General features: G+C 37.9%; 1 protein-coding gene across 1 annotated transcript in view; it reads left to right on the top strand.

Moving 5' to 3' along the window:
- Window positions 1-22439, top strand: part of Aspm (assembly factor for spindle microtubules) — a 53624-nt gene that overhangs the window by 5218 nt on the left and 25967 nt on the right. Inside the window, exons 2-16 of the mRNA XM_059280439.1 lie at window positions 1638-1781; window positions 1940-3380; window positions 7182-7286; window positions 7542-7688; window positions 9067-9312; window positions 10241-10308; window positions 14620-14761; window positions 15280-15410; window positions 15984-16159; window positions 17227-17372; window positions 17461-17546; window positions 18496-18720; window positions 20553-20760; window positions 20853-20995; window positions 21262-21390. Of these exons, the coding sequence (XP_059136422.1) occupies window positions 1638-1781; window positions 1940-3380; window positions 7182-7286; window positions 7542-7688; window positions 9067-9312; window positions 10241-10308; window positions 14620-14761; window positions 15280-15410; window positions 15984-16159; window positions 17227-17372; window positions 17461-17546; window positions 18496-18720; window positions 20553-20760; window positions 20853-20995; window positions 21262-21390 (3537 nt within the window). The remainder of the gene's footprint in view (window positions 1-1637; window positions 1782-1939; window positions 3381-7181; window positions 7287-7541; window positions 7689-9066; window positions 9313-10240; window positions 10309-14619; window positions 14762-15279; window positions 15411-15983; window positions 16160-17226; window positions 17373-17460; window positions 17547-18495; window positions 18721-20552; window positions 20761-20852; window positions 20996-21261; window positions 21391-22439) is intronic.

The following is a 22439-nucleotide window of genomic DNA, read 5'->3' as shown; positions in this document are numbered from 1 at the left end:
CGGCTTGCTGTAAAATGCCTTTATTATGTTTAGGTATGTTCCTTGTATTCCTGATTTCTCCAAGGCCTTTATCATGAAGGGGTGTTGGATTTTGTCAAAGGCTTTTTCAGCATCTAATGGATGATCATGTGGCTTTTTTTCTTTCTGTTTGTTTATATGGTGTATTACATTGACAGATTTTCGTATGTGGAACCATCCTTGTATCTCTGGAATGAAGCTTACTTGGTCGTGGTGGATAACTTTTTTGATGTGTTCTTGGATTTTGTTTGCTAGTATTTTATTGAGTATTTTTGCATCAATGTTCATGAAGGAGATTGGTCTTTAGTTCTCTTTCTTTGTTGCATCTTTGTGTGGTTTGGGTATTAGGGTAACTGTAGCAACAATTTGAAGAGCATTGGTCTTGGCTCTTCTTTGAAATTCTGTGCTGAAACCATCTGGTCTTGGGGACATTTTTTTGGTTGAGAGACTTTTAATAACTATTTCTATTTCCTTAGGGATTATTAGTCTATTTAAATTGTTTATCTGGTCTTGATTTAACTGGTTTTCAGCTCTTAATATATTTTTTCTTTATTCTGTATGTTTAGTGGTTTGATTATTATGTGACGAGGGGACTTTTTCTGGATCCAGTCTATTTGGTTTTCTGTAAGCTTCTTGTATCTTTATAGGCATTTTCTTCTTTAGGTTGGGAAAGTTTTCTTCTCTGATTTTGTTGAATATATTTTCTGTGCCTTTGTGTTGGTATTCTTCTCCTTCTTCTATCCCTATTATTCTTAGGTTTGGTCTTTTCATGGTGTCCCAAATTTCCTGGACATTTTGTGTTATGACTTTGTTGACTAGTGTTTTCTTTGACTGATGAATCTATTTCCTCTATCGTATCTTCAATGCCAGAGATTCTCTCTTCCATCTCTTGCATTCTGTTGGTTATGCTTACATGTATAGTTCCTGTTCGTTTACTCAGATTTCCCATTTCCAGTATTCCCTTGGTTTGTGTCTTCTTTATTTCCTCTACTTCAGTTTTCAAGTCTTGAACTGTTTCCTTCACCAGTTCAATTGGTTTTTCTTGGTTTTCTTGGCTTTCTTTAAGGGATTTATTGATTTCTTCTAATTTTTTGTTGTCTTTTCTTTGATTTCTTTAAAAGAATTTTTCATTTTCTCTTTAAAGTCCTTTATCATCTTAAAGTCATTTTTAAGATTGATTTTTTTTTTTTCTGCGTTGTGATGTTCAGGTCTTGCTGATGTAGAACCACTAGGTTCTGGTAATGCCATATTGCTCTTTATGTTGTTGAATGTATTTTTGCATTGGCATCTACCCATCTCTTCCTCCAATCAATGCAAAAGGTGTCTGTGTCTGGGGGAGCCTCTTTTGGTCCAATCTGCACTCTTGGTCCAATGGGAGATCTTGGTCCAATCAGAACTGGAGGAGTCTGTGTCTCAGGGAGCCGCTGTGATCTCAGAGGATGGGTGGGATTGGGCCTTGTAAGTTACAGGGTCCTGTAGGGGATGGTGATATTCGGGCCTGCCTGTGGGAGTCTTGCCTGCTGGGATGCAACTGGTTGTGCCCCTGGGCCTAAAGCCTAGAGCGTATTTGATTATTATATAATTATATTATCATAATCATTTGAAATCTATTCTTTCAGCCTAAAGAAAAAGTTACTGTTTCTGTCACTTGGACACCACTGAAAGAAGGACGAGTAAGGGAGATTGTGACATTTCTTGTGAATGATGTTTTGAAGCACCAGGCTATATTACTAGGAAATGCAGAAGAGCATCGAAAGAAAAAGGTAATGTTTTAATCATTCTGTGATTTACTGGTAAGGAACGTTTATTATAGAAAAATGATTTTGATGGAAGTCATGAAGTGACATGTCTAACATCACTTATTTCAAAGTGGTAGAGAATAGCTTGCAACTTGTTTAGTGTATTTCATTTATTTTTACAGAGAAGTCTTTGGAATACCAATAAGAAGATTCCAGGCTCTTCAAAATATAAACGGACTTCCAAAAGCCAAAATTTTAATGAGGCATTTACTATTTCACAAAAAGTTGTCAGAATTAGGAGCCCACTGCAGGCCTGTGAAAATCTGGCTATGAGTGAATGCTGTTCTCCAACAGAAAACAATTCTTTATCCCTTGAAGAAAACAAAGTTCCCACCTCATCTATTAGCCCTGTTAGAGAATGCCAGAATGAAACTTGCTTGCCAACGTGTTTCCACAAGTCTACTACCTATTCATCTCTTCATGGATCCAAAAATGCACATTTCAAAGTACAAGATGCCAGCATTTCAAACAATTTTAATTTTAATGAGGAAGTCACAAATGAAACTTTTCTTAATCCCATTAGTATTAGTGGCCAAAGTGAAGAGAATAGTAAACTTCCTCTTGCTCCAAACTGTTCTTCACCTTTGAATATTACACAAAGCCAAATCAATTTTCTCAGTCCGGATTCTTTTGTTCATAACAACAGCTATGCATCTGATAATGGCCTAGGATTAGTGAGAAATGTTTTATCAGAAACATTTAGGAAAGAGAACTCAGAGTCTCTGTGTTTGGAATCCCAAACTGTACATGAAGTTTGCCAAACAATCTTAAGCCCAGAGTCTTTTTTAAACGATAATTATGGACTTAAAAAAACTCTCAAATCAGATTCAGTCAATCCCATTTTATCTCCAACACAATTTGTAAAGGATAACATGGCACACATAGGTCAGCAAACATGTAAGTTATCAGCATTATCAAATAAAACTTCCCAGGACTGGAAAATAAGAGAGGGTTTAGCATATAACCTTGAGAGTCTGCAGTCAGAAACTCCCAAGGTTAGTTTTGAAAAACAAAACCCTGTAGAAATAAAGTACCATAGCCCCGGTCTTACAAAACATCTCAGTGTTTCTAAGTTTCAAGATGCTTCTCTTTGTAACCAGGATAAGCAACCAAAGAGACGCCCAATTCTTTCTGCCACTGTTACCAAAAGGAAGCCCACCAATGCTAGAGAAAAGCTACCTGAGATTGATAAGCCAAACGCAAAAAGATGTCTCAAAGGTATAGTAGGTGAATGTGGAGAAGTGGATAACCTAAAAGAGAGAGGTTGTCATTCTTATCTTCCAATTGTAGAGCGAGTAGTAAGTAAACCTCCAGGTTATGAAAATGCAGTGACACCTTCAACGACAGTTTTAGTTTCTCGTAAAAGAAAGAGCAACGGAAACATGGAAGACGCAAATGGAAAACTGGCTGTTACAGAACATGGGGACATGTGTGAAATCAAACGAATCCATTTTTCTCCTCTTGAGTCTACACTGTCAACTATTGCAAGAACCAAAAAGAAAGAAACACTTACCTCAAGACATATTAGCAACTGTGAGAAATCAAGCCTGAAGAAGAAACCTGGTAAGTTGTCTATAATATATTGAGTGAAAGTACAGTTGAAGAACATACTTTGTTTTGTTTTAGTGGGTTTTCTGAATTAGTAAATCTGCTATTGATGAGCTTGTATTCACTTGTACTTTTAGCAGTTTGTTGGCACTTGTGATGTTGTGCTTTGAAATACTTATACTCCTGCCCCAGTTTAAATTTCATATTTTGTTCATGAATTTTCTGTATAAACTATAACTTCAAAAATACTGTATCCAAATGACCTTGGGCCTCCTGGTGGGTCTTATTATATCTGCTTTTCATATCTATTTCCAAAGTATTATTTCTCTCCTTCTTCAACAAACAAATGAAAGAAACAATAGCTCAAAGCTCATCTTTCTTGTCTGTCTTTTGTTGGCTCAGTGAGTAGATCTAAGAATGAACTTGGCTCATGATACTCTTTCCAGTATCTAATCTGAAGAATTTAAAATCCTTGTAGAAGAGTCTTCTAGTGATCTGGCCTTTTGGTTCCAGCATCTGTGGGCTCTGCTATCCTAAAAGCATCTCAAGTGCATGTTGCCATCTCTGATTCCAGCGTTTATTCTTGAACAAAACTCCACCACTTTTGCACTTTTCCAGCACCCACAATTCCTTAATCCACCATTGTTTCCAAGGCCCCACCTGAAGTGTCTGTCCTTTCCGTATTTAGCTTAAATTTCTTAATTCTTCAGAAGCACTTCAGTTACCTGCTTTCCTTCCTGTCCTTCTCAGACAGATTCCAACTAACCAACCAACCAACCAACCAAGTAACTCATCTCTCTCTAAGCTGATCTCCCTTATCTACTCTATGTGTGAACATTATCTGTAGGTCTTCCTGACTTCTAACTACTAAGTCCTTATCTCCCCCCACCTTTTTTTTTTTTTTTTTTGGGCCGGGATTTTTCTGGCTGGAATAATTGGTATTCCATGTTGTTATATTATCCCTCTCTTTTGTCCTGAAGTCCTCTTCCCTCCCTTCATGACAGATGACAGTAGTTAACATTTCTTGAGCACTCATGTGTCGGGCACCACAATTGTATTTGCTTTACTGTGTCCTCCATTAGTAGTTATAATGTGCTTATGAAATTGGTGTCGGCTTTACCTATAGTACAGTTCTACAAATGGAAAGTAGGTACATTGAGAAGTTGAGCAGTTTTTCCCAGAGTTAGTGATGGAGCTGATGGTCTGCCTGGTACACTGTCTTAGGCTAGTGTTCTGAACCTCTTTTTCATTAAGGAAATAGAAGTGCAGATATTCCTCTCTTTAAGATGGCAGATCAGTGACCTTTCTGTTTGTGAGAAAATACCACGATCAAGGCAACTTAGAGGAAAGTTTTTATTTAGGCTTATGGTTCAGAAGGGAGAGTCCATCACGGCCTGGTAGATGTGGCCTCGAGCAGCAGGAGCAGGGAGCTGAGGGATCCCTTCTTTAACTGAAAAGGTAAAGCAGAGAGAGTGAGTGGACTCTAAGTGTGACAAGGGCATAAGCTCAGAGCCTGCCCCTAGGGATGCGCTTCCTCAGGGAAGGCTATACCTCTGAGAGGTTTTATGACCTCCCCAAATAATGTAAACTAGGGACCAAGTCTTTAAGTATATGAGCCTATGGGGGGTATTTTTTTATCCCAACTCGCTCAGATGGGATATGTCCCCCAAAACCGTGTCTGTGGAGTGTCTATAGGGTACTTAAAACTGATTGAAGTTTGTCCAGTAGATAGGGGAGGAATTAGAAATTGCCAGTACAAGCTCCTTTCAGAACACACCTTTTAACCCAAGTATAACCCATACACAGAAAACTATACAAACAAGTACATAATCAGAGAATATTGACTTTTCTAGGTTTTGCTTAAAAGAAGCAAGAGACTGAAGCACGGCCTGCAGGGATAGATGGTCGATGGTATCCAAATTGTAAATACAGTACTTGTTTCTTAAATCACCTTGAATCATCTGTTAGCAAACTATGTATAAATTTGAACCTCTACCTCCCTGGAATGCTGTTTCTTGCTGTCATTAGTCTTCTTACAATACTGGTGTCCCATCTGGTTCTCTTCTAGAAGTTTCTTACTGCCCTCATCTTTGCTTTATAAGAATGTTTTTCATGTTCATTTTATAACATCATATGTCACAGTTCTGAATGTTAACTATGCACATGTATCTTCATGTATATAGTTTTCAGGATGGACTCCTATAGTCAATATGATGTTTCTACTTGGCTTTCCAAAAGTCTCTTTCACTTGCTTTATACAAAGCTACATCCTTCCTATCTACTCAATATACACCACAGTGAATAATGCTGCTAAATTTTTCACTGCTCCTTGGAATTGTCCTTAATTGTGGTTCTGTCCCATCCTTTTTATGTAAATTCCAGTATAGGCCTGATTCTAAATATTTATTTATATTTGAAAATGTTACTAGAGGGAAATTCATTAGGCAGTGGAATTAACAAAAGTTAAGCTTTTAATGCTTGAAATGAGAAAATGAATTACCAAGAACCCAACAAACACAGGAAGTGTTAGTAAGATACCTAGAATGCTAAGAAGACTATCATGACTATTCTACTGCAGAATCAAAGGCCGTCAGATCACATGGTGGACATCCTTAACTGATGCCGTGAGGTAATAGCAGGAAATCATATAGGTTTCCTGCATAGGAAGTGAAAGTACCATTTATTACTATTTGCATCAGCACATGAGAACTTGGAGGGCAATATGCCCTTCTAGTTACATTTTCAAATAGAAGTAAATTGCATATGCCTGTTAGTAGTATTTCATTAAATTCTTTGATTTTAAGGAAATGTTGATTTTGACCTTCTACAAAGTGGACAATAAGTGATAAAGAGAATCAATGAATTCATGAATAAATACAAAATGACCATGGAAGCTTTGTTGCTCAAACCTACTGCTTATTTGAAGCAACAACCTAGGAAGGCCTCTTTGCTAGATTTAGAGAGAATTACACGCATTAGATTTTTTTATTTGCTAGCTTGTGTAACTTTGCCTACAAAATTGTTCTAAGCCCCAGTATGCTAATTATATAAATCATGGATGATTATAATACTCTGATTTATTATGAATGAGACTTTGAATTTAATATTTGATAGTTCCTGACACAATATATTTAAATATGATTTGCCACTGTTGTTTATGTTGCTGAACTCTCCCGTTTTTGCCTTTCCTCACACATTTTGGCTTTGTCAGTAGGCTGTATTCCTTAGACGGATCTCGGTGAGCTCCTTTAGAGGGGATTTCTAAGGCCCTTTGATGCTGCTGAAGGCTGGGACCATGCCTTCCAGTTCTGCATTTCCCTGCATGTAGCTCAGTCTAGAAGTACGCACACACTAAGCTGTGGTTCCATCAGGATGCCAGCTTCTATAGGTCATTAACTGGTTTGTGGTCTGTAACTTGCAGACGTTATTTTTTACTTAATGAGTATGGATGTTTTGCCTACCGTGTGTGTCTGAACAGTGTGCATGCCTAGTGCCCATAGAAGCCAGAGAAGGCAGTAGATCCCCTGGAACTGGACTTAGAGATGGTTGTAGATCCCTGTGGGATCTGAGAATTGAACTTAGGTCCTCTGGAGGACCAGCAAGAGCTCCTAACTGTGGCACCATCTCTCCAGCGCTCAGGGGTTGGTTGGTTTGATTACTGAAGTTCGTAACATTAGCACTTAGATCATAGTCATTATTAGATATCTCTTTAATGAATATGATTATGAGGATCCCAAATTTGATGTTGAAATTGGTTACCTTTTTGGAAAATTCATTCTATTTTTTAATGCTATTGTGTTTTCTATTTTATTTTAGATTCATTGGTATTAAAAACGCCTCTTTCTAAAACAAAGAGAAGGACACGACCCATTGTTGCTGTAGCACAGTCTCATCTGACCTTCATAAAGCCATTAAAGGCAGGCAAGTGTTTTTACTTAACAAAGGGTTTTGTATGTAACACACTGGAAAATGGGATCACAGGGAAATAATGCATTTAGCCTTTGCTTTGACTATATTATCACACTTTAGAAATTACAACTCTCTCCAGCAAATAACAAAAGCAAATATTGTTTAGTGTTTTAATGGTGATTTTTGCTAGTACAAAAGTCCTTTTGATGTGTTTTAAAAAATAATTTAAAGGAAAATTTCTTATGCAGTAATTAATTATATTCTTAGCTATTCCTAGACACCCAATGCCATTTGCTGCAAAGAACATGTTCTATGACGAACGCTGGAAGGAAAAGCAGGAACAGGGCTTCACTTGGTGGCTGAATTATATATTAACGCCCGATGACTTCACTGTAAAAACAAATGTTTCTGAAGGTAAACCAGCTTGAATTGCACACACTGTGTTATATTGTACTTAATGATGTTTCCTAGCTCATTGTCGTACTGGTTTAAGGAGTGTGTGGGAAAGTTTTGTAATTATGAGGAAACTGGAAGCCAGTTCGTGAGGAATTTGAAAATTCTCTAGTGCTTATTTTGCAGGAAGATATGAGTGTGGGCAGGGTGGAGAGAGGAGAAGGAAACACCACTTGAGTGTTTTGCTGGTACAGAAAGCATAGGGTCAGTTTCAGGCAGAGATAATAACGAAGGAAGCTATTGTCCGCTTCCTTGTAAAGTGATTTCCTCACTGTGCATTCACATTCCTCACGGATGCTCCTTTGCATTTCTCAGAGAGACTTCCATAGGATGTCTGCATTTGAGGGGTCCTTGAATTGCATGCTTTCTGCCAGTTGCTTCTCTTTCTTCAAAAGGAAGAAGTCGCGTCAAATTTTTAGTGTTTTTTTTTTTTTTGTTTTGTTTTCTTTTTTCCTAAGATAAAATGTGTTTTATAGAAGTTTCAGATACAGGTGGGGAGACAGCCCAGTTGGCAAAGTGCTTGCCGTTCAGACCTGGAGACCCGAGTTCAGTTCCTGGAAGCCACGTGAAAGCAGCCCAGAGTGTGCTGGGGTCCTGTAGACAGGCAGGTCATGGGGTTCCCTTGTCCACTACTTAGCCTACTTGGTCAGTTCCAGGCCAGGAGGAGACCAGCTCAGAAATCATTAAGAAGGTAGAGGATACCTGAGAAGTGACAAACCCAGACTGTCTCCTTGCCTCCAACGTGTGCACACGCACATGCATACACACACACACACACACACACACACACACACACACACACACACAATTCAAATTGTCATAATTCAATTGAATCCTAAGTCCTTAGAACTATGATTCTCAACCTGTGCATATCAGATGTTTACATTACAATTCATAACAGCTAAAGTTACAGTTATGAAGTAGCAAAGAAAAAATTTTATGGTTGGGGATCACCATAATATGAGGAACTGTATTAAAGGGTCGCAGCATTAACAAGGTTAAGACCACTGCCTTAGAAGCTTAATGAATTCATAAGGAGATAGAAACAGAGAACTTGTTGGGAGGCTATTTTGCTAGTCTGAGTTAGCAGTGCTAATGTTTGGAGTTGTGCATGGAGTTAATGAAAAGAAGTTGCCTTGGTAGGCATTCTGTAGATAGAGCTTGGTCAGAGGTTCTTAGTGACTAGTGAGTGAGTGTTGTAAACTCAGAGGAGAGGACTTAGAAGATGGAGCAAATAGTCTTTTTTGAGCATCTGTCTTACCTTGCATCCAGCTGCTGGGTTTAGTAAGGCATAGAGATGATGCATAATCAGAAGCATTGTCCTCTTGTTTTTACCCAGTAAATGCTGCCACGCTTGTTTTGGGAGTGGAGAGCCAACATAAAATAAGTGTCCCGAAAGCACCCACCAAAGACGAAGTTTCTCTCCGAGCTTACACAGCCAGCTGCAGGATGAATAGATTACGCCGTACAGCTTGCTCCTTGTTTACTTCTGAAAAAATGGTTAAAGCTATTAAAAAGCTTGAAATTGAAATTGAAGTTGGTCGGTTAATTGTACGGAAAGATAGACACCTCTGGAAAGATATTGGTAAGATCATAGAAATCTCAAGATTCATTCTTTTAAAATATTGTAAAGATTTTTTTTTCATTGCTTTTTCATCAGTTTTATTCAAGTATTCAAGGGTAATTGACTAAAATTGTACATATTTAAAATGTGATGTAGTTTTACCTTGTGCAAGTGAATGGTGGTCACAGTCTAGGTAAGTAACATCCATAGTTACCTTAGTGTGTGTGTCTGTGTCTGTGTGTAAAGGGCATATAAGATCCACTCAGTAACTTTCAGCTCTGTGGTATAATATTAGTAATTACACTCTCCCATGCTGTATAGCAGATCTCCAAAATTTACTCCCCTTGCATAACTAAAGCTTTGTACTTTTTTAGTCAACATCTTACTGCCTCTGTCAATCACCATTCTCTGCTTCTGTGGGCATGATAATTTTAAATGACATATGCAAGTTGAGATTATATAGAATTTGTCTGTGTTTCCCTGGCTTATTTTACTTAAGGTCTTCAGCTTCATCCATGTCATTAGAAAGTGGCAGGACTTACTTTTTTTTAGAATAGACTAATAGGCCTGTGTGTGTGTGTGTGTGTGTGTGTGTGTGTGTGTGTGTGTCTGTTTGTATATCAGTATGTCTATATCTGTATGGTGATAAAGTGTGCTTGCCTTATCATTCATCTGTTATAGACACTAAGATTGCCTCAGTTGGCTATTGTGAATATTGATGCAACAAAACATGGAATTACATCATCCAGATACTGACTTACATTCCTTCCTGTACATCCCCATGAAATGCAGCATTTCTTTGCTGTCTAAAATCTAACAGATATGTATGTGGTCCTATGTTTAAGAAATGTAATTCGTTTCTGTTGTTCACTGATGTATTCTCTGAAGAGGTTTATTTATTGTCTCTGTTTACTAATATGCACTTAATTTCTTTTAACCTATGTTTCAGGACAACGCCAGAAAGTCCTGAATTGGCTGTTGTCATATAATCCTTTGTGGCTTCGAATTGGCCTGGAGGTAAGTTTTCAGTTTTAGAAAACAGTTGATTTTAAAGATTATATGCTTTCAGTAGAATATACTCTTATAAAATGTGCTTTTGCTTAGAAAAGTTGGTTGACTTGATTCATCTTCCTGCGTAAAATATAAGGTCAGTTAATAAATATGTATTGTGTGAATAGATGATGCCCTTATAAGTTATTGGCATATTGTTTCAAAGTAATTTGCTTATGAATTATTTGAAGTTTTCAATCTACTATTTTTATTAGTTTTTTACCCTTTTATTGAAAATAGATTATTTTACTCATACAATATATCCTGATTACAGTTTCCCCTCCCTCTGTTCCTCCCAGTTCTTTCCCACCTCCTCTCTCATCCAGATCCACTCCTTTTCTGTCTCTCATTAGAAAAGAACAGGCTTCTAAGAGATAACAACCAAACATAACAAATTAAAATATAATAAGTTCAAACAAAAGCCATCACATTAAAGTTGGACAAGGCAAGCCAACAGAGGGAAAAGAGCCCAAGAGCAGGCAAAAGAGTCAGAGACCCATTCTATCACACTGAAAATACTAAGCTGAAAGCTATAATATATATGCAGAGGACCTGGTGCAGACCTGTGGGAGTCCTGTGCTTGCTGCTTCCATCTGAGTTCATATGAGCTTTGCTCAGTTGATTTAGAGGGACTTGTTCTCCTGATGACAAAATGAAAAAAGATTTTTACCAATTCCACATTCAATAGAGGACTAATATCCAAATATATAATGAACTCAAGAAACTAGATATCAGCAAACCAAATAATCCATGTAAACTATGGGGTACAGATCGAAATAGAATTCTCAGTAGCAGAGTCTCAAATGGATGAGAAACACTTAAAGAAATGGTCAACATCCTTAGCTATCAGGGAAATGCAAATATAAACTACTTTGAGGTTCTATCCAATCTTACACCTGTCAGAATGGCTAAGATGAATAACACAAGTGACAACTCATGCTGATGAGGATATGGAATAAGGGAAACAAGCCCCATTGCTGGTGGGAGTGCAAACTTGTACAGCCACTCTGGAAATCTGGTGGTTCCTCAGAAAGATGGGAATCAATCTACCTTCAGATCCACCTATACCACTTTATTTTTTTTTAAGCATTTTTACTGAAAAAAGTTTTCATATGATATATTTTGATTATGTTTGTCCCCAAATTCCTCCCAGAATTTCACCTCCTTACCCACCCAACTTTATGTTCCTTTTCTCATTCTCTCTCAAAACAAACTGACAAAAACAAAACTCTTAAAAAACACAAAAATGAAAATGAAAATAAACCAGCAAAAAAACAGTAAGACGAAAAAAAATTGAAATTGTTGTTTTTTGTATTTGTTTTGTTTTGTTTTTTTGTCTGTGTGTTGGCTTCCTAAGCATGAGCCTGTAGATGAAATTCTGAATGGTCTTGTTAAATAAGAAACACAGAGCCAAATACAGTGTTAGAGCCTAAGAGATCAGAACAAAAGCCACGACTACCTTTAGCTTACCACTTGCTGTAGTCTTTCCCCTGAGAGAGAGACCTTCTTCCTATGTCTCTTGTGTTTTATTGCTTTCCTGTTCTGCCTTCTCATTGGCTCTAAGCCCAGCCACATGACTTCCTCGTCACTGCCTGTCTATACAGACCTCCTGGTCTCTATGGTTGGTACTGGGATTAAAAGACTCAAAGGTTACCACCCTTGGCTGTGTCCTTGACCACACAGAGATTCTGCTTGCCATGTGATGGGATTAAGGGCGTGGGCTACCACCACCTGACTTCTATTCCTGGCTCGGTAATGACCTCTGATCTCCAGGCAAACTTTATTTATTAACATACAAATAAAATCACATTTCAGCACAATTAAAATATCACCACATGAGCCTAATGTGTAATTAATATACCCAGTGAGACTCCATTCGGGAAAACTGATTTTCCCTTTGCTAGTGGGTATCAATTGTAGGTAGCTTCTCTGTTAGAGGTGAGAGTGCATGTCCACTTCCCCCTCTCTGTGCTGGGACTCTGTCTTGCTTGGCCTTGTACAGGCCCTGTGCATTCTGCCAATGTCTGCGTTCCTATGTGAGGCAGTCCTGCTATGCCAGAAGACACTGTTTTCTGGAGTTCTCTGTTAGCTTGCTCTTAAGTCTTTTTTGCTTCTTCTCCATAGCTCCCTGAGCCCTGAGGGGAGGAGTTTAAAGAAGACATCCCATTTAGGAATGAGTGTTCCAAGGTTTCTCACTCTCTACACATTCCCCAGCTGTGGGTCTGTGTGTTAGTTCCCATCTACTGCTGCCATTATACGTTATTGGCATATTGTTAACATAGTTTACTGTATATTCTTATATTTTGTACATAATTAGTTGTTGGGTTTAATGACAGGTGCAGTCATTTCTGAAATTTTTTATCTATTTTTATTTCTGCAATAAAAATGACAGCTAAGATGTTAGGTCAGGGTAAACTTTGACTATATATTAGTATGTTATCAAAGCACATGTTTGTAAGTGTTCAGATGGAATACTTCTTATAATAATGCATGTGGATTTATTTATGTATACTTGGTTCAGTAACGCCTAGAGTTGAAACAGACTGATAGTCAGGTGTGTTAGCTCATGCTTGTAACCTTAGTACTGGGGAGATAGAGACAGTGAGTATCAGCAAGTGAGTATCAGCTATGTAGTGAATTCCAGGGTAGCCCGGGCTACATATTGAGAACCTGTCTCCAAAATTTTTTTAAGAATTTAAAACTGACTGTGTTAGACAGCTACAAACTAATTATAACAGCATTGCACGATGATGTCATTTTACAATGGCATCATCACATGAGAGCTTCATTGCATGATAGTGTCATTGTATGATAGCATCATCACATGAGAGCGTTATTGCACAAACGATAGCGTCATCGCATGATAGTGTTATTGCATGATAGTGTCACTGCTAAAATGGTTTATTTCAATTGTTACCCTCTCCTTTCATTATTAAATAAACCACACATCATATGGCTCTGCTTCGTATGTCAAATAGTAATTCTGGAGTCTCAATTGAAGTAGATAATGCCCTCCTTCCCTGAATTTGGGACCTACCCTTATTTTGTGGTAAAAGACATGAAAAAAATTTCGAGGTAGAAATTTGCAATGCCTTTTTGAAATTGTTGCTTTAAAATTAACCTTATTTATTTTTAAATTTATCTTTTTAAGTTATACATAAAAATATAAAACTATTATGTGGTGCTGTGTTATGTTTTGATGTATATATACATTATATATTGTTTAATTAACCATTAACATTTATTCCTCCAAGCGTTTATCATTTCTTTATGTTGAAACTTTCAAAATTCTTTCTAGATCTTGAGTGGAATTTCATCATTGTTATTCTTACTAGCCACTGTCACCCTGCTGTGCCATGGCATCCCAGAACTTTTCTCTCCAACCCAATGACCTTTGAAAACTGTGTAGATGTGGTTTGTGTCACTTTCATCCACATTGAGTTAATTAGAGGACAATGTCTGTCCAAGCACAGCCTGGCAGGAATAACTAACCTTTCACAGGAGATACAAACCCAGCAACAGGCAATGGGATGTACAATCCTTTCACAGGGAAAGGGGGTATCAGGAATTGAACCCCAGTACATTTTATTTTACTCTGAGACCTTAGGATTCTGCAAATGGGCATGATATTTGATGATATTACAAAAGCTTCAAAAGCCAAAAATTAAGAACATGAAGATAAATTTCTGTATGTTTGACTGTGCTCAACTTTAATGATTATATCTGTGCTTTCATCTTTCTGTGTTTTTCTATGTCAGTTTATAAAATATAATTCAGTGTATTTTCAGTTTTTTCTAATTGTCTTGAAAATCATCAGTCAGCATGTTAATGTTAAACAAATTTCACATTTGCAGTTGGTTATGAGCATACCTATACTTCTCAATAATTTTCTTAGATTATTTATAGATAACTTCACATTAACGATTAGAAAAGTTGATATAGGTTTCTGTTTTATTTTAATGACATGCTTCTTAAGACAATCACTAAATTTGAGCAATGTGCCTGTACTTGGTAGGTCTTTAATGGAGAAAGAATCATTAAACTGTAAAGGGCTTTCTCAGATGATGAGTAAGTTTGTCTTTCTGTTTGGGAGTTTATCAGGCACACTGAAAATGCATACAGGCTATAAGCACAGTTTAGGGACACTTTAGCCTCCATGTCACTTCTGTGCTGTTTTATGTTCCTTAGAAGACAGTAGTCTTCTCTCCTCCAGCAGCTTCCTCTTCCTTCTTAGGGTTAGTGTAACCCTGGCCTTGCTTTGCCTTCTTGTCTTTGCAGACAGTTTATGGTGAGCTGATCCCTCTGGCAGACAACAGCGACATCACAGGGCTGGCTATGTTCATTCTGAATCGCTTACTTTGGAATCCTGATATAGCAGCTGAATATAGACACCCCACTGTTCCTCTTCTGTTTCGAGATGGTGAGTATCTCCACACACTATGCCAAATGGCTTGTTATCGTCCCTCTTAGCTTGCACTTTACTGTCTTCAGTCATTTTAAATAGGTCTCTGTTTTGACTACCTTTTCTTCTCTTACCCTCAGTCTTTGCCCTTTCCTCCATCACTGTTTAAATTTCTTGTCGTTTCCACCTTGTCTCACCCCAATAGGTTGTAAGTCCTATGGGGACTGTATCTGCTTTAGTTTGGTGCTAACTATATAGCTCCTAGCATGATGCTTCCAAATAGTAGTAGGTGTTCATTAAGTTTTGTTGAATAAGAGCAGCTAAATGTCATTGCTGTCACTGTGTTGTCCCTTCCATGGACTGGGCATATTAAATAGTACTTGTCCTGTAGAATTATCTGATAGACTCAAACCTGTAAATTGCTAAGAAAAAGTACATGATGATTTAGGTGTACTTGCTACTGTTTTTGCTAGCATATTATCATTGCCTTCCATAGATAAACTTACCAGTGTTTTGTTTGTTTGTTTGTACTTTAGGTCACGAAGCAGCTTTGTCTAAGTTCACACTGAAAAAATTACTGTTGTTGATCTGTTTCCTTGACCACGCTAAGATTTCCAGACTTATTGATCATGATCCCTGTCTCTTTTGTAAAGATGCTGAATTCAAGGTATCATTTTCAACAGATGTCTTATGTTTTCCTTTCCAAACTTTTTCTTGCTCTGGTGGTATGTTTTCTGTCATAAAAAGCGTTCCTGTTGCAGTGAACACATTCTGAAGTGGAATGGGAGTGAGAATCTGTGTAGTGGCTCTTTATCCCTTTCTCCTGTGTAGGACTCAATTTATCCATGGATGTGTCTCATTCTTGTCTTCTTATAATGTGCTTGTAGACCTCAAACCCCCAGACTTCGAATGCCTGCTTTTAGTTGAATGATAGTTTCCCATTCTTTTTTACTCTTAATTTTGATTTGAGAATGAACTAGGCTATGTTGTTGCAGAATTACCTTTGGGGGAAATATCTTCCCTATATTAATCATAGGTTACCAAATTAGCTTCTGTATTTAATTGTGAACAATTTTCACAAGGTTTTGAACTGGAAATATGACTTTACGTTTGCCTTGGTCATAGCCAATCTCTTTACACTACTCATATTATTTCTGTAAGCACAGAATGGTTTAAAGATTTGTTGTTATCATAAATAAAATTATAATATTGAAACATAATTCATGCTTCCTTTTTATAGGCTAGTAAAGAACTTCTTCTAGCCTTTTCACGAGATTTCCTAAGTGGTGAAGGTGACCTTTCTCGTCACCTTAGTTTATTGGGATTACCTGTGAGCCACGTTCAGACACCACTTGATGAATTTGATTTTGCTGTTACGAATCTTGCCGTGGACCTGCAGTGTGGGGTGCGCCTTGTGTAAGTATAAGTTACAGATTTACTTTATGGGCTAGACTAAATTTTTTTTTGAAAAGTGTCATTTTCTGTACTAATATTTTAAAAGTAATCTACAATACAATAAATTCATGATTTTAAAAACTGCCCGAGATTTCTCTTTGAGAAAAATGATATATGAGTTATGCTATACATATTTGTTTTCTCTGCTGTTATGGGAATAATATCTGTGGGCAGGAGCTACCAATGTCCTAGAATAGTAGTCATGAAGAACACAAAGCTGATTTAAATATTGAATGATAGTTTCCCGTTCTTTTTACTCTTAATTTTGATTTGAGAATAAACTAGGCTATGCTGCTGCAGAATTAACATTTTGTGTCAGCAGTGGTTTTTCCTGGGTTCCTTATGTCTTTAGGCTGGTTTTAAGTGTATTCATCTTATTTATGTATAATAAAGTTCGAATAATAGAGATGCTGTCAGGGGTTGGATTTCAAATTCTGATGTATCTCTTTTAGGTAGGTACTGAGATATTTTCATAGTCATCTGCTATGACTTGGAGACTGATGAAACATTTCAGCTTTCATCGTGAATCACTTCTGTCATTACTTGCCAGCTATGTGTCTGAGTTTACCTAACTGCTCTAAGTCTTGGTTCTTTCTGTAAAGAAAAAGACTAGGAGCAGTTCGTGTCGAATTATGAGGTTTACTTGGTGACTAAAATGAGATGCAAGTCCTTGCTTGGTGTGTGGAACATGCCAGATCTTAACCCCTGCCCCACATTTCCCCCCAAACTCCTCCCCTCCTCAGCCGCTTCTGTCTTACTGTGTAGAACTCTGTTGATTTGTTCATGTGTGCATGTGTCTTGTGTTTTTCTTTTTCATGTGTATTTGTAGACCTCAAACCTCCAGACTTAAAATGAGAAGTAATTCCACTTGCTCACTGAAACAATGGAAATTTGGCATAGTGTCGTGGAGTCCTTTTGTCCTAACTGGGTTTATAGTTTTATGATTTACATGGGCAGTAACTTCATTTACATGAACTTTTTCTTGGACAGTTATGTAGAAGCTTCACTGAAAATTTCTTTACTGCTAGGCGGACCATGGAACTTCTCACACAGAACTGGAATCTGTCAAAGAAACTCCGGATTCCTGCCATAAGTCGAGTTCAAAAGATGCACAATGTCGATCTTGTTCTTCAGGTTCTCAAATCACGAGGGGTTCAACTAACCGACGAGCATGGTAAAAGCGAACAGGAACAAAACTTAGTGTCCTTGCTGAACCTTGATGTGTGCATACACTGTGCTAATGGACTGCCTTTCACTTGTAGGAAACCCCATCTTGTCTAAGGATATCGTGGATCGGCACAGAGAGAAAACACTTGGGTTGCTTTGGAAAATAGCTTTTGCTTTTCAGGTATTGTATGGTCACCATACTTCTTTAAAGTCAATTTTGAATGCTGATTACTAAAATCATTTTTAATCCAAGGAAGACTAGCAATAGTCACTATCTCTTTTTGGGCTTTATTCTATCCTAGGAGCTATGATAATTGCTTTACGTTTCCCAAGTTAATCCTTTTTATACTATGGACAATGTCAATATTGCTTCCTCCTTCATGAAAGAGCTGAAGCTAAGGTTTCCATCTTAGAAGAAATGAGCAAAATGTAGAGCCCAGACTTGTGTAGACCCAAATTTCATATTTTTCAGTTGTGAGCCTAGCCTTTAATGGTTGAGCCATCTCTTCATCCCCAAATTCCATATTTTTAACCACTAAACATTTCTGTCATTTATATGTGGAAGCTATTTGCCACTAAAAATACAAAGTTTTTGTGTTAAAATACACAGTTTAGGTATTTTTTGTTGGATTTAAGAAAAAAAATCCTCTGTGTGTGTGTGTGTGTGTGTGTGTGTGTGTGTGTGTGTGTGTGTGTGTGTTGTATATATGTTTATGTGTGGAGAGGTAAGAAGTCAATGATGGATGTTTTCCTCAGTTGCTCACTTTATTTTTGATACAAGATCATTTATTGAACTTAAGGCTCACTGATTTGCTAGACTAGCTGACCAGCAAGTTTCCAGGATGCATCTGTTTCCGCCCCCCCCCCTAGAAATGGGGTGGCAGATATGTGCTGCTGTACCTGTCTCATACGTGGGTGCTGGTGACCTGTGCTTAGGTTTTCGTGACTGGGCAGTGGGCCCTTTACCTCTGGAGTTTTCCCTTCAGCCCCTTTTGTTGTTTGGGGTTTGTTTGTGTGCTTGTTTTTCTGTCTTCTGGAATTTATTTTGTAGAGGCAGTTGTTTTAATTTTTCAAGGTTTAATATGAAATATGAAAAACAAAAATGTATTTAACTTTTTTGTACTTTTCAGGTGGATATTTCTCTTAATTTAGATCAATTAAAGGAAGAAATTGATTTTCTGAAACACACATACAATATAAAAAGAGCAATGTCTGCCCTATCATGCCATTCTCAAGCTGTTACTAATAAGCAAAAGGACAAAAGGAAGAGTGGGTCCTTTGAACAACACTATGGTGACAGTGTGAAGTTACTGATGGATTGGGTAAATGCCGTTTGTGCCTTCTATAATAAACAGGTTAGTCTTTTGGTTTTTGTTTTAATTTAACATATTTCAAACCTTGGCTAAAGTCTTTTAGCCATAAAATCTTTTTCTGTATTTCTTAAATATTTAGCATGTATGCATGCACACACATACTATGCACACTTATTATTAGCAAACTGTTTCTCAAGGGCATGATTATCATCTCATAGTCTGTATAACCTTTTATACAATCTGTCATCAATTGAACAGCACACAGTAATCACCAAGAAAAAGAAAAACCTTGATAAAAGGCAAATGTTGCATTGACTTCTGTGACAAATCTAGATTTAAATTCATATATATGACAGCATATTTATATACATACATTTAACACCAAATCAGAAGGGGCTCCAGAAGTGGGGGCACAGCAATAGTAGTGGAGAGGAATGACTGAATACCCTACAGTGATATATATGTGTGACATTTTGTCCACAAAATTAAAGAAAAATTTCGATGGCAGATACTACAGAGAATTGGGGCATGGAAGTCCTGACCTTACTATACAGTAACACCCTTAGAAATACCATGCAGAGAGGAGTAACAGACTTTGGTTGAGTCTTTATAATAATTGATCAGGTTGATACTTTCTGTATAATACATCCTTTCAAGTATCAATACTTGAAAAACTTTCCAACATACTTATAAGCTCCTTGATGAGGAATATTAAGCCGGACCAACAGTACAGATTGCATGTTACTAGGGATATAGTGAATTGTTGCACCTCAAAGACTTGTTCCTGGAAACATTGTTAGCTGTGTGGGTGGCCTGTGTTTTAATCAAATCCTTCAGCGTTAAAGATGTGACCAGTCATTACTTGGGAATTTAGTGAGTAGCTGAAATGTATTTCTGTTTCTGAAGTCAACAGTGCCAGTTTGTCTGGTTGCTCACTGCAAGTGTTGAGGTGCTCATTCTCTGCTGAGGTTGAAGGATGGCACTGCCTTCCTGCGTCTGCTCTTTCTGTCCTTCCCGTGGTCTATATGCTTTTTGTATTTTTTCCTTTTCTTTGATTTTCTGGTTTAAAACTGTCCTCAGATGTAGTGTTGAAGCACTGAGTGACATTCCTAAGGGGAGACTGTCCGTCATATTTCAGGTTGACCACTTGGTAAATAAGCTTCTTGTTGGTATCCGTTCCAGTGCTGTGGGCCATGAGGATAATGTCACTTCATCCTGGAAACACGTGAACCACGTTTTATGATTGATGGAAATGTTGGAACTTAACCTGATTCTTCCATTAAGAGATTGGTTCACTTTCTTCCAAATTTGGTATTCATGAGTAAAGACGACTGACTATAATTCTTATAGTTTCCCAAAACCTGCCATAATGCATGACAGGTTACTGGATGTCTTAACATACAATTTTATTCTTTCAGTAGTTGTAGAGGCCAAAAGTCTAAAAGCAAGGTGTTGGCCAGTCCATAGTCTCATTAAAGGCCGTTCTCCCCTGCCCTGTTCTTACTTTCTGGTACAAGGCAGCCATCCTGTCTCTTCTTTGGCTTGAAGCTGCATTCGTTCAGTCCCTTCCTGTGCCATTACACAGTGTTCTGTGTTTCTAGCTGTGTCTCTCTGTTTGTCAAAGTCATATTCTGAGGTTCTGGGAAGGGTAATGATAATTTTGAAAGATGCTATCCAACCAAGGACAGTAATACTATGATCAAACCCCACTTTTGAAATATTATTTAAGAACTGAAAGTTTGGTCTAACTGGTGTTAAATGCCAGCTGCATTATTAATTAATATGGTTTTAGCTCTTATAAGGAAATAAACTACTAAATATGTTTATACTACCGTCTAATTAGAACTGCTGGCTTCTCTGGTGTTTGTGTGCAGGTGGAGAATTTTACAGTGTCTTTCTCAGATGGCCGTGTGCTGTGCTATCTGATCCACCACTACCACCCATGCTATGTGCCTTTTGATGCCATATGCCAGCGTACTACTCAGTCCGTGGCCTGCGCACAGACTGGGTCAGTGGTGTTAAATTCTTCATCTGAATCGGAGGGAGGTTGTCTGGATCTGTCTCTTGAAGCCCTGGATCACGGTTAGTCCCTTTGGTTTGATTAATTATTCGGCTTCTTTGCCATATCTGATTTTTGGCTACATTCATCTCTTTGTCACTTGTGTATGTAATAGAAAATACACCAGAACTTTACAAAGAGCTTCTAGAAAATGAAAAGAAAAATTTCCATTTGGTGAGATCTGCAGTTAGAGACCTTGGAGGAATACCTGCTATGATTCATCATTCAGACATGTCAAATACAATTCCAGATGAAAAGGTCAGTGGATGATTTCTTCATAGTCACTCTGTTTTGTTTTTCTAGACAGGGTTTCTTTGGATAGTCCTGGCTGTCCTGGAACTTGCTGTGTAGACCAGGGTTGCCTCAAACTCAAGAGATCAGCCTGCCTCTGCCTCCTGAAGGATGGAATTAAAGGTGTGCACCACAATGCCTGGCTGATAATCACTCTTAATGAGGCTCAGAGGATGATAGTGAGTCCTAGTTCCCTCCTGACCCTCTGTTTTCCTCTTTTGTATTTTTCTTAGGTGGTTATTACCTATTTGTCATTCCTTTGTGCAAGGCTTTTGGATCTCCGTAAAGAAATAAGAGCTGCCCGACTTATACAGACAACCTGGAGAAAATATAAACTAAAAAGAGACCTAAAACACCATCAGGTAATTATGAAAAATGAGAACAGTATTTCACAGGATTCCAGTGAATTTTACAAATAGACAGTTGAGGTAAACTTATTAATTGCATATAGTTTTGGGATTCAGAGATATAAATATAGTATATTCATGTATCTTCCTCCTCCACCTGCTCCCCACATAATATGCTGTAGGCCATAGATAACTTCCGCTTGTAAATTTGTGAAGAAAAAGCTGGGGGTACTTGCCTCACCTCTTCCCTTTTTCTACTGCAATCTATCCTGTCTCCAGAGACCGGAAACTGTCTCTCAAGGTCTGAGTTGTGCTTTGCATGGACTTAAGTTGTTAAGTTAACCCTCAGATCCAGTCATGTTGACAACCAAGATGAGCCATCGGAAAGGCCAATAGTTCTGCTTGCATTTTATTGGTTAATCTGATCCCTTCTTACTTGCCTTCTCCCGCTGGCTGTATTCCCACTCTTACACCGAGATGATGACAGCCATCTGTACCTATCTCTCCAATGGGAGCATTGTGTAGCGTCCTCTCTAGATCCCCTTAGGCATTTCCTGAGCTGCTAGGCTGATACGGATTATCCTGAGATACCTTTTCAGCTTTTAGAGTTTGCTTTTATGTTATTACTATAATTAGTATAAACCCTCTATGGAGTCATTCAAGCTGTGTGGTAACAAACTGGCAAGTAGACAGTGTTCTCTGGGTCCCCTGATAAGTTCAGCCTGTTGGTTTTTCTTTCCATAAGTAGACACAAACTAAATGAAATCAGAGTATTTGGTTCGGGTATGGGGGAAATAAAAGAAACTGGCAGCTGGATGGTGGAATAGTAGGACGGCATTAGAAATGAGGGCCTGCTTTAGAGAAGGGTCAATAATTGTAGATGTGTGCACAGTAGCCTTAGCTTAGGGGAGTTTTCTCACTAACTCTTGTAGTATTTGCCTCCCTCTATCATCAGCTTATCTAGGGAGAGATAAAGTTGTGAGTTTTAGTTGCTTCTTGCAATTGAGTTAACTTTCTTTTCACTTGAGTCTCTTTCATCCAAGATGCCCTTGGTGTTTTTGATT

The sequence above is a fragment of the Peromyscus eremicus genome, chromosome 15 (assembly GCF_949786415.1).
Source record: "Peromyscus eremicus chromosome 15, PerEre_H2_v1, whole genome shotgun sequence".
Lineage (NCBI taxonomy): Eukaryota > Metazoa > Chordata > Mammalia > Rodentia > Cricetidae > Peromyscus > Peromyscus eremicus.
The sequence above is the reverse complement of the archived record's forward strand: the minus strand, read 5'-3'. Positions and strand labels throughout refer to the sequence as shown.